Raw genomic sequence first — 12,648 nt, forward strand, 5'->3', positions numbered from 1 at the left:
TAATATTATTATATATTTAATGATTTTTGCCTTGTCTCTGGAAGTCACATCAAGGCTGCATGTGCATCTGAGTTTTCAATTGGATACTACTGCAAAATCTCTTCCCTATTCATAATGTTGTGTTTTCTATACCCCCCTGAACAGAACTACACTAACAGGTGCAAGTTGTATCTTATCTTCAGCTAAAAGACTTCTATTAAGCATATTTCCACATATAATATTATGCATTTTATCAAGTTTTACTCCATATATAAATACAGATGGCAGAGTATCTATCAATTTGACATTGGAACATGCTAAGTTACTGTTAATATTAACAGAGGGGAAAGGACATGACATTGTTAAATTTAGTTACTCAAAGACGGTCACAGTCATCTGACAAGATTTAATTACAGCTTTTAAACTTCTCTGTATTTGAATTGCAGTGTAATTCAATACACTACCAGTAATTTTACGGAAGAATACATTTTGTAGAATTAAATGGAAACCAATATAAGAAATACTCAATGAAAAACAAAGCAGAAAATTTTTGTACCATACATAAACTAGAATAGTGATGAAGACTCACTAGTCTGCATATTGGTTGCAATATGCAGTGAGTGGCTCTGTACCTATCCTAATTTTTTTTTAAAGTTTTCAACATAATAAAAATTCTTCATCTTGTTCTTGAATATATTGCATATTTGGGTTTTCTTGTAAACATAAGCAATATTCTTTCTCTTTATTTAAAATTTAATTCTGTCATTTGTAGAACACTGTTTGGATATTTTTTAATGAAAACTGAAAACCAAAAATGTTATCAAACAATTTATTTTGCTCAACATACATTGCTGCAGAAATACTTATAAAACTTTACGTAGTGCTGACATGTTACAAAATCTCATACTACTGGCATATGCTTATAAATGGAGAACTCATATTCTCCTTTTTCTTGGCAACTTTGGTGACACTTAATAAGGATTCAGACTTCAATCCAAATAGTTGTTTAATCCTATAATCCCTTTGGCAAAGCCTAACTTTTCAGTACCACAAGTTAAAATTCCTGCCTTTACATCAGCCGTCTAAGAAAATATTTTTTTATATATTTTTAAATTATTAATCAGTTTAACAGCTTGTTCTATTTATTCAAATATTTATAAATTATCTCTTCTCTCAAATCAGCTGAAAGCAATGCACAAACTCATAAAACAATTAAAATTAACTAGAACAAATAAACTTTACAGCAACCAGGGCAAAGCCATTTAAAATCCATCAAAATTCAACCTATGTAAAACAAATTTTATTGCCAATCTAAACAATAGCAAATATGAGTTAAATCTTATTTCTTTAGAAAGGGGATTCCAAAGCCAAGATGCTAGCATAGATAACATTTTGCTATGTATCTCCATCAATTTAACCTTTTACCATTCAAGCCTGCTAAAGCAGATGTAAAGTGATAGCAAGTTTCACATATCTTGACCTTTGACCAGTTAGCTTGTGTAAACACATATGAACTGCGCCTCAAAACAAAATCAAAGCCATTCTTTTAATTCAAGCGTACTTCACAAAGTTGTAAAATTAACAAAATATGCCTGTAACAAAACCCAATCCAACTACCATATTTAGTACTACAGTGATGCCTCATCATACGAAACCCCCGTGATACGAACATTTCAAGATACGAACCCGGGGTTTGGAAATTTTTTGCCTCTTTTTACGAACTTTTTTTCAACTTACGAACCTGAGCCCGGGTCCGTGGGCTCTCTTACTGCGCTTGCGCTCTCTGACTGCTGAAGGGATTCCCCTGCCTTATGACTGTCATGGCCGGGATTTCCCTTTTTGATTACAACCCCTGGTGGGATGGGAGGGGGAGAGCTGCGCCTGAATCTGGAGCCCGCCCATGAGCCGCCCTGCTCGGAGGAGAAGCCGCAGCTGCCACTGCCGCTGCAGCCACCCTGAAGCGGCTGCGAGAGTGCTTTCTCCGGATTGTTGCCGGCCGAAGTGCCTGGGGTTTTTCCTTTGCTTTCCAGAGGCTGGGTGAGATCCCCTCTCCTCCTCGTCCTCCTCCAGGGACAGACGTGCGCTCTCCTTTGTGTCCACGGCCAGAGAAGCGGCGGCCAGTTGAAGTAGCAGCTGCTTCTCCTCCCTCTAATCCTGAGCAGCCCTGTTCAGGACGGACTGCTCAGGATTAGAGGGAGGAGAAGCAGCTGCTACTTCAACTGGCCGCCGCTTCTCTGGCCGTGGACACAAAGGAGAGCGCACATCTGTCCCTGGAGGAGGACAAGGAGGAGAGGGGATCTCGCCCAGCCTCTGGAAAGCAAAGGAAAAACAGCTTTGACTCCTCTTTGCCTCTCCTGCCCATCTATCCATCACCTACCTATCTATCCACCCACCCACCCATCCATCTAGAGGTTTGCCTTAGAACGGAATAGAAACAGTTTGATCCTTGGCAGCCGGGCGAATCTAAGCGTCTTCTACACGGTCCGTCTCACCCCTCTTGCCCATCAGAAAGACAAAGAGAAGAGGAAAGAGAGGAAGGAAAGGATGGGTGTGTGTGTGAGAGAGAGAGAGAGAGAGAGTGAGAGTGGGGGGCTGCCTGCCTCTCCTTTGCAATGATACCCGAAGCTGCCTAGCTGCTTCGTCCCTATCCCAGTTGAAAGACCCGTCCCCCCCAATTATCTTAACGTATCCAGGACTGGCAACTGTTTCAGTTTTCTTCTTAGGCAAGCCTTTAGATGGATGGATGGATAAATGGATGGATGGATAAATGGATGGATGGGTGGGTGGGTGGGTGGGTGGTTGGGTGGGTGGGTGGGTGGGTGGATGGATGGATAGATAGATAATGGATAGAAAGAAAGAAAGAAAGAAAGAAAGAAAGATAGATAGATAGATAGATAGATAGATAGATAATGGATAGAAAGAAAGAAAGATAGATAGAGATAATGGATGGATGGATGGATAGATAGAAAGAAAGAAAGAAAGAAAGAAAGAAAGAAAGAAAGCCCCCACCCGGGTTTCTTGAGGGCCAGCCCATTGCCGGCCCAGCACACCACCAAAACACGCTCAGTCGGAGGGGGGGGGAAAGCTCCGGGAAAGACAGGGAAGCCCACTCCCCTCCATCCACACACAAACCCCTCCAGGGAAACACGAGGCTGCGAAGCTGCGTGAAGCACATATGGGAGGAAGCCTCTGAGGAGAAGGTTGAAGGGTGGAGAAATAAAGAAAGAAACCCGTGTTCCCCAGTCCCTCCGCTGCTCTCTCGTTGTCAGGCAAAGCCGCCGGGCGTGTCCAGGGGGCGAGCCCAGCACAGCAGTCAGGCAGCTTTTGGTGTCATTGCAAAAGAGAGGCAGTTAAAGGAACGGAACAGAACGGAATAGAAACGGCAGCCGGGCGAGTCTAAGCGTCTTCTACACGGTCCGTCCAACCCCTCTTGCCCATCAGAAAGACAAAGAGAAGAGGAAAGAGAGGAAGGAAAAGATGTGTGTGTGTGTGTGTGTGAGAGAGAGAGAGAGAGAGAGAGAGAGAGAGAGAGAAAGGCTGCCTGCCTCTCCTTTGCAATGATACCCGAAGCTGTCTTGCTGCTTCGTCCCTATCCGAGTTGAAAGACCCTTCCCCCCCAATTTTCTTAACGTATCCAGGACTGGCAACTGTTTCAGTTTTCTTCTTAGGCAAGCCTCTAGATGGATGGATGGATAAATGGATGGATTGATGGGTGGGTGGGTGGGTGGGTGGGTCGATGGATGGATGGATGGATGGATGGATGGATAGTGAAAGATAATGGATGGATGGATGGATGGATGGATAGATAGAGTGAAAGGTAATGGATGGATGGATGGATGGATGGATGGATAGATAGATAGATAGTTAGATAGATAGATAATGGATGGATGGATGGATGGATGGATGGATGGATGGATGGATGGATGGATGGATAGATAGTGAAAGATAATGGATGGATGGATGGATGGATGGATGGATGGATGGATGGATGGATGGATAGATAGATAGAGTGAAAGATAATGGATAGATGGATGGATGGATGGATAGATGGATGGATGGATAGATAGATAGATAGATAGATAGATATAATGGATGGATGGATGGATGGATAGATAGAAAGAAAGAAAGAAGAAAGAAAGAAGGAAGGAAAGAAAGAAAGCCCCCATCCAGGTTTTGTGAGGGCCAGCCCATTGCCGGCCCAGCACACCACCAAAACACGCTCTGTCGGAGGTGGGGGGAAAGCTCTGGGAAAGACAGGGTAGCCCCCCCCCCTCCATCCACACACAAACCCCTCCAGGGAAGCACAAGGCTGCGAAGCTGCGTGAAGCACATATGGGAGGAAGCCTCTGAGGAGAAGGTTGAAGGGTGGAGAAATAAAGAAAGAAACCCGTGTTCCCCAGTCCCTCCGCTGCTCTCTCGTTGTCAGGAAAAGCCGCCGGGCGTGTCCAGGGGGCGAGCCCAGCACAGCAGACAGGCAGCTTCTCTCTCTTTCTCTCTCTCTCTCTCTCTCTCTCTCTCTCTCTCTCTCACACACACACACACACACACAAACACACCTCTCTTTTCCTTCCTCTCTTTCTCCTTCTCTCTCTTTCCGATGGGCAGGAGGGGCGAAGAGGACTCAGCGGTTTCTCCTGGACGGGGCTGCTCAGGATTAGAGGGAGGAGAAGCAGCGGCCGGATTAGGACTCCGGATCGTTACTTCAATTGGGCACAATTTCTTTGTCCGGGGAGAAAAAAAGGAGCATTTGGCTGTCCCTACGGGCTCCAGAGGAGGAGAAGGAAGGGGGCATCTTGTCAAGGGAGCCTTGTCTGAAGATGAAGCGCCGGGATTCTCCTTTGCCGTCACCGAAAACTTCTCCCCCCTCCGAAGCAGCGCGGGTGGCTGCAGACCACCTTTGGCTGCGGGGGGGGGGGGGGGAGCAGGAAGACCTTCCTAACTCTCTCCCCCCAGCACTTCATCCAGGACAACAGGCAGGGCGAAGCAACGTGGAGCAAAGGGAGGCTGTAACCGCCGGTGGCTTCAGCTTCCCATTGCTCCGCAGGCGGTTTTGCCCCACGCTGCTTCGCCCTGCCTGTTGTCCTGGGCAAAGTGCTAGGGGGAGAGAGTTAGGAAGGTCTTCCTGCTCCCCACCCACCCAAAAACACAAAGACGGTCTGCCGCTGTCCGCTTGAGCCAGGATGACAGGCAAGGGCGAAGCAGCGTTCAGCAACTTGAGGCTGAAACCGCCGGCGGCTTCAGCTTCCCATTGCTCCGCGGGCGGCGGCAGAATGCCTTTTTATTTTTGGCTGGGGAGGGGAACAGGAAGACCTTCCTAACTCCCTCCCCCCAGCGCTTTACCCATGATGACATGCATGGCAAAGGAGCGGGGAGGATCGGGAGGCTCAAGCCTCCTTCGGTGGTGGCCGCCGGCTTCCGGTTTCGGGCTTGCACGCATTAATCGCTTTTCCATTGATTCCTATGGGAAACAATGTTTCGTCTTACGAACTTTTCACCTTACGAACCTCCTCCCCGCACCAATTAAGTTCGTAAGACGAGGTATTACTGTACCATGTTTCCCCAAAAATAAGACTGGAGTTGTTTGCTTCTAAAAGTCTGTCTTATTTCCAGGCTTTTCTAGAAGGACCCATCATGCATATAAGAGATTATACAAAGCAAATCACCCATATAATGAGTAAATCAAGACACAAAGCAAACTATCTTTTTTGCAGACATGTTTCCAACAATTAGCAGCCAGTTGTTACTTTTGTTCTATCATTGAAACTTATTGGTAGAAAGAAATATTTAAGTTCTCAGTTGTAGTTCTGCTTTTATCTTGGGTCAACCTTCTTATTACTAAATTTCTTTTAATGAGTTTAATAAGTTATAGAAACATCATATTAAAAAAAACCCTCTTTCTCAGAACTGCTACCTAAGATATCCTTAGGGCTTCTGATTTATTTTATATTCAATATCTCTTCCTGGATAAAAATTCTAAAATAACACTGTAGCTAAATTTGCACTATTTCATACATAACTCATGAGGAATTACCGGTAGTTAAATTGTACACACTTTAAGAATAAATAAGATTTAATTATTCCATATCTGCTATCATAAACAGTATTTGATTAATTCAAGTCATATTCACATATTTATATAAATAGTTATAGAAAATCAGCAACTAATTTTCTGCTGTGTTAATATAAAATTTATAATAAAATGACATTTTAATATTTTTTACAGGTGGTCCTCAACTTACAACCACAATTAAGCCCAAAATTTCTGTTGCCAAGTGAGACATTTGTTAAGTGAATTTTGCCCCATTTTATGCCCTATCTTGTCACAGTTGTGAAGTGAATCACTGCAGTTGTTAAAATTAGTGACTCAGTTATCAAGCAAATCTGACTTTGCTTTGTGAAAAGATCACAAAAGGTGATCACATCATCCCGGGATATTGCATCCGTCATAAATATGAGTCAGTTGCCAAGCACCTGAATTTTGATCACATGACCATGGAGATGCTGCAATAGTTGTAAGTGTGAAAAACTGTCATAAATCGCTTCTTTCAATGCCATTGTAACTTTGAACATCACTAAATTAACTGTTCTATGTTGAGGACTATCATATTTATTTCCCCACAACAACCTGTGAGGCGAATTGGACTGAGAGAGTGACTGGCCCAAAACCACTCTGCTGGCTTTCATGGCTAAGGTGGAACTTGAACTCAGTCTCCTGTTTTCTAGCCTGATGCCTTAACCACTAGACCAAACTGGTTCCAGATATTATTTCTAATCCATTTTGTGCCTTTCTATAGATTCTGCAGTTCTATCTTAATTTCTGCTGGTCAATCACATAGTAAATATATCATTGATGATACAATAATATAAAGAAGATGAGGTAATGTAGAATTTTCAATATAAATAACCTACCAAATATGTTTGTGGAATGTCCTTTCCTAGCAATAGGTTTCAGTTCATTATGTCCCCATCCGTACTGCCGATAATTATCCCAGGCATGTTTCATCATCTACAAAAAAGAAAATACAAATATTAGCATGTAGCATGTTGCTGTGACCTGCCGACATTTTAACAAAAAATATTTTTACACATCCATCTTATATGCACAGATCTTCTATTAAATCTTGAAATCCACTGATTCTCTTCACTTTATATTTTCTCATTGTTGCCTATGTATATATCTGTTTCAAACTGTTTCTTACCTTTGTATGGTAGCTAGAGTTGTTTTGGTGATGGCAGTAGCTAATAAATTAATTCCATAAAATAAACCCAAAATAGAGCTTAAAAGTCTGAAAATAGTAATATATTTCAAATTTTAAATCTAATCCAGATTCTCTGCATGGAAAAGAATGGAGATGCTCCCTACTCAATAGGAACATGGTAATATTCACCATTTCAATATATTAGAATGATTATAGTATATATTTAATACACATATACATACATATATATATAGAAATCCAAGCAAATAAATGTATATGTGTGTATGTATTTACATGTATGTGTGGGGGTATGCATTCATAACATCATCGTATTTACAAAGCAGTATGAGTTGTTTTGTTTCTCAGTTGCATGGCATGATTCCAGAAGCGGTCGCAAATGTTTCCAGTGGCCAAATTATATTCTAGTGTTGCTGCCGCTTCTGGAATCACACTATGTGGCTGCAAGACAAACCACTCTATTTTGCTGACTTAACCTGGTTTGCACAGTGCTGCAGAGCTTTCTGCAGCACTTTGTAACTTCGTTAAGGCAGCAAAATGGGGTGGTTTGTCTTGTGCTTGCCATTTTATTCCCACCCATAGGCGAGTGGGGGGGGGGATGATAAGTCATTCCCAGGTCACCACCACATGGCCTAAGGACGGGTGGCTTGCCCTTCTGCAAAATTAACTCTGGAGATCTTCCCAGAGTATGGAATGGGTAATGGGTGTGGGGATCAAGGCCAATTGCTGTGAGATACTAGGGAGGGGGGGAGCGGCATCATGGATGCAGAGAGAGAAAGAAGCAGAAAGGTACTGCAACATCCCTGCAGTCAGTCATAAGAGCAAATAATTATAGGGGTGCTACAGCAATCATAACTTTGAAATAGGCTAGTATGTAGCGGGAGGGGGGGTGCACATGTCATAATTTCAAACTGCCATTAAGTGATCAGTCGTAGCTTGAGAACTATCTGTATTCACAATCTTTTCCCAACATTTCTTCAGGATATTCTTAATGAGCCCTGGATTATATCACCTCAAAGTGCACAATAACTGGGCAATATTCCTTGTGACGATTATAAGAAAGATTTGGTAGCTATATTATTAAAATTTACTTTATGGAAAGGCATGATTATATTTAACTTACATAAGACAATCTATACAAACTACTGTCAAACAATCCTGCCAATAAGTTGCAGAGAACCTGTTCAGGCAGCTACCAGGAGTCAAGGCTAACTTGAAACCACCACCACCCAAAAAAAAAACCCCCCAAACCCCCACACAAACATTATATTTATTTAAAATCATTCACATCCTGAGTTGCATTCTCATTGCTGAGTCATGTACTAAGTAGGCGGCTATATTAATTAATGAAATTGCAAAACTGGTAGCATTTAGATAGAAAAGTTCCAATAGCCATGCTTCTTACATTGATAAAGATAAGGACATAACAACTATTGGCATATCTCATTACCTCCTTAATTTTATCTCTTTTTTCGCGTATATCTGGATCCACTGGATCTCCACTGTTTATTCCTACAAGATTTGGCACAGGAACTGGTGGCAGAGGATTGCTAGTTTTGCTTTTCAAACTTTTTACAATGTTGTTTTTCTCTGTTTGAATTTCTGCTTGGATCTCATCTCTTGACTTCTTCAGTTTCTCTTTTGCTTCCTCTAGTGCTTTTTCGTGATCTGCACGAATTTTATTTCTCAAACGTTCTTCTTCTTCTCTAAATATAGAAACAATAATAAGATTCAACTTTTTTGAAAAATGTTGTGGACAAAACACATTATTAAATTCTGGATTTAGTCTATTATTATCCAAGAATCTATTAAGTATCCCCAGCATAAATGAAGATAACTTGCTAGGTAACTATTAAACTTCTGGTATTGGAGGATTTAAAGAAATTACATCAAAGAAATTATAACAAAATTTGCTAGAAAAAACATATTGAATATTTAAAACTTTTTTACAGAGTCAAGAATTTCATTTCATTTTAATAATTAGCAGTAAATTGTGCAAACTACTCTATATGTTAGCATGCATCATATTACATCAAAATACTTAGAGGAACATCAAGTCTTATGTTTGGTGCCTGTGATTTGATGCACACATGAAGGCAAAATTTAAAAAAATATGAGTTTGATACAGGATCTGGTTCCCATGTTAGCACTTTGTTCTGTTGTTTTTCTTCTTTATTAGAAATCAATTTTTAAAAATGTCTGGAGAATGGATGCGGCAAACCCTAGAGACAGCAGAATAGAACTGGAGAAGATAAATACATTGACTGTGGCAATGGCAAGCAAGGATAGTACCAATAGTAATAGGCATCTTGGGTACAATCCCAAAATAACTGGTGCACCATTTTGGCATTGACAACTTCAAAGTCAACTGCAAAAGGCAGCTTTAATGGGAACAGCTTCCATCATGCAATGATATCTGTAACACTATCAAACACCCAGATCTGCCAATCTCAGGTCCTTGGTAAGGACGCAATTGGTAGACAAAGACTGCCAAACCCGGTCTGAACAGCTGGCTAACTATGTGATGATCAGTAATAGTAGTAGTAGTAGCAGCAATGATAAAAAGAGAAGTAAAAAAGACAATAAGAAGACAAATATTACATCCGACTACATGGATTAATATACATGGACATTAGGCAGCAGTGAGAGGAGTAGGTGTTCATGTTCAGTGATGGCATGAGAAAAACTTCCTGTGTTTAATTGTTTCGGCATAAAATGCTCTCTAACAGGAGCTTGGGAAGGCTACGTGCAGTTTTTACTAGGACTGATTTTGTACTACATGGACAATAATCTCCTGTATTATTTATATGTCTGGGCTGTGGGATAGATAGACAAGACAGAAATCTCTCTCTCTCTCTCTCTCTCTCTCTCTCTCTTTATTTTTACAAAAGATAACATCCATTCTGCTAAAACCTACATTACATCTGACAAAAACTTGTGGCAAAATGTTTTATGATCTGATGAAACAAAATAACACTGCACATCACCAAAAGTACACCATAGCCAAGTTAAGCATGGTGGTAGCAGCCTTATACTTTGGGGCTTCTTTTCTTCTATTGGAACTGTGCCATTAGACAAGGTGGAGGGAAGCACCAACCCCCCTATCCCCCCTGCAATATTTGCTCTATAAGACGCACAGATATTTCCACCCACTTGGAGGGAGTGTATCTTAAAGTGTGAAAAATATGGTATATGATAGTACAGTGGTGAGAACACTGCCTTCTGACGTAGGAGACTGGATTTTGAATCCCAGTTGGCACCTATGTTATTTGTAGATAAAGGCCTTTTGAGCAAAGATCACCTAATGCTTCATCTACCTAAGTCAGATATGAGAATAACATTAACTAAAAGAGCTATGCTGGTTCAGACATCACTTGGATTAAAACAAGATATGAAGAAGTTGAAGTTGAAGAAACAGGACAATCTAACAATGTGGCTACTGGAACAAACCAAAAAGATAGGATAAGAAAACCTGGAATTGATAGAATGCTACTACAACAGCAGAGCTAATGAGAAGTGAAATGTATGAAGGAGCTATGGATAAACAGAAGACCTGCAACCACATAGTGAAGAGGAAGCTGCAATTACACTTGAGATAGATCAACTACACATTACATCTTGGATTGAAGAATAACTGGAAGAAAAACTGGATGTTCAGCCAACCTCTGAAGCTGGAATATCACTGCTACACCCTCCATTACAGAGCATAGTAACTGCTAGAGACCTAAAATCATAAATAAACTAGCTACACTCTTGAGACCAATTACCAACATTTAGTGGAGAAACACCATCAGACAGTGCTAGAAGATACTAATTGAACCCTCACAACCATCCCTACTACAACTCAAACCAATGAACTGGTGGTATATACTACTGGAGATGTTTATTACATGATTCAAGAGGAACAGTAGTGCATACCCCAAATGGAAAATGAGTTGGAGGCTAAAATCAAAGTTACTCAGAAAGAAGTTACTCAGCTGGTAGAATTTCTCACAACAGGAACCAGTCATCATCATAGTAGCAGACATCTAATAGTGGATCAAGAATGTAAACAGCTGGATAGTGCCTGGCCCAGACATGTCCATATGTACCGGCTAAGAAACTCACAAAAGCCTAGCAGGACAGATGAAACAGCAGCTAACAGCATGCTCTCGCTCAGACTGACTAACACAAGGAAGGACAGTGCTGATCGTGAAAGGCAAGGGGACAGCATCAGCCAACTACCAGCCAATATGTTTCCTTCCAAAAACATGAAAAATTCTATCAGGAATCATAGCCACCAAGCTATAATAACATCTATCCAGGCTATTGGGATTAGATCCCGCCCACTGTTGCTGAACGATATCCAGGAAAAGCCTGGGGGAGGGAATCATTTCCTTCCCTTTTGTGGGTTCAGAAAATACTGGGTCAGAAGAGTCCTGAAGACCTAGGATCTAGTCCTGTGGAGCCTACCTGGGCCACAATTTGGCAGCATTCCTGGCATTAAACAACAATGATCGAAAGACTGAGGGGCCAAAGAGACCCACAAAGGCAGACTGATCTGGCATTAAGTCCTCATCATCGGACTAGTCTTGCTCTCTATATGTGTCCTCTGCAGATAAGGAAGAATGGCTAGGACATTCAAGATTTCTCTCCCACATACTAGTGGGGATGTTGGTGGTAAGAGCTGTGCTGTATGATGAAGCTTGTGGCAGTCCTGCAGTTCATACATGCAATGACACAACAAGCCTTGCAGAGTCCTGCTCCATGAGTTGTGGTGGCGGGCCAGCCCCTCGGAACCATACTAAAAACAGGGAGAGGAGGTGGTGGTGGCAATGGGACATCCAGTGCCACGACCACCAAATAAGCCCATCCCCCGATACTAAGGCCAAGGCCATATTTTAGGGTTCAAAAAACTATAAGGCCCTGTCTTATTTTGGGGGAACCATGGTATCAATTACTATAAAGTATAGTAGGGCTGTGTTCATTTAAAATATGGTTCAGAAGTTCCTCTATTTTTAAGTGAGCACAAGCAACCCTCTTTGCTATAAAATATAACTCCACTTTTAGTATATGTGCTGACCTAAATGTAAACTCTGTAAAAACAAAATTCTCAGGGCATTTGCATTAATTTACTTATTTTCCCACAAAAAATAAATCCTTCCCTCAATGTTGCAAAATTTTGCCTTGCAAAAGATTAATCAGCTGACCTCAGTTTGTACTACCTTATTGCTTTACCATTTATCCCATGTGCTTTTCTGTTGTTATGTTAGTTTGTCAATGACTATAATATCTATCTACATTAAAACATTGTAACCCCACTTTTTTCAGGCTGAAAGAGAAATTAAGTAATTCAGTCACTACGGATAATGCTATTCTTAAAACAGCATTGCCTTGTTTTCAGATTCTAACAGAAGCTTAAAAATTAATCTGCTTTAATGAATAGCAGACTGGTGCTTGCATGGGATCAGAA

General features: G+C 41.3%; 1 protein-coding gene across 1 annotated transcript in view; it reads right to left on the reverse strand.

Annotated features, from left to right (window-relative positions):
- MAN1A2 (mannosidase alpha class 1A member 2) overlaps positions 1 to 12,648 on the reverse strand; it is a 45,815-nt gene that overhangs the window by 26,289 nt on the left and 6,878 nt on the right. Inside the window, exons 2-3 of the mRNA XM_070741971.1 lie at positions 8,647 to 8,902; positions 6,889 to 6,985 (exon numbers count right to left, since the gene is read on the reverse strand). Coding sequence (XP_070598072.1) covers positions 6,889 to 6,985; positions 8,647 to 8,902 — 353 coding nt within the window. The remainder of the gene's footprint in view (positions 1 to 6,888; positions 6,986 to 8,646; positions 8,903 to 12,648) is intronic.

Source organism: Erythrolamprus reginae, chromosome 2 (assembly GCF_031021105.1).
Source record: "Erythrolamprus reginae isolate rEryReg1 chromosome 2, rEryReg1.hap1, whole genome shotgun sequence".
Classification (NCBI taxonomy): Eukaryota; Metazoa; Chordata; class Lepidosauria; order Squamata; family Dipsadidae; genus Erythrolamprus; species Erythrolamprus reginae.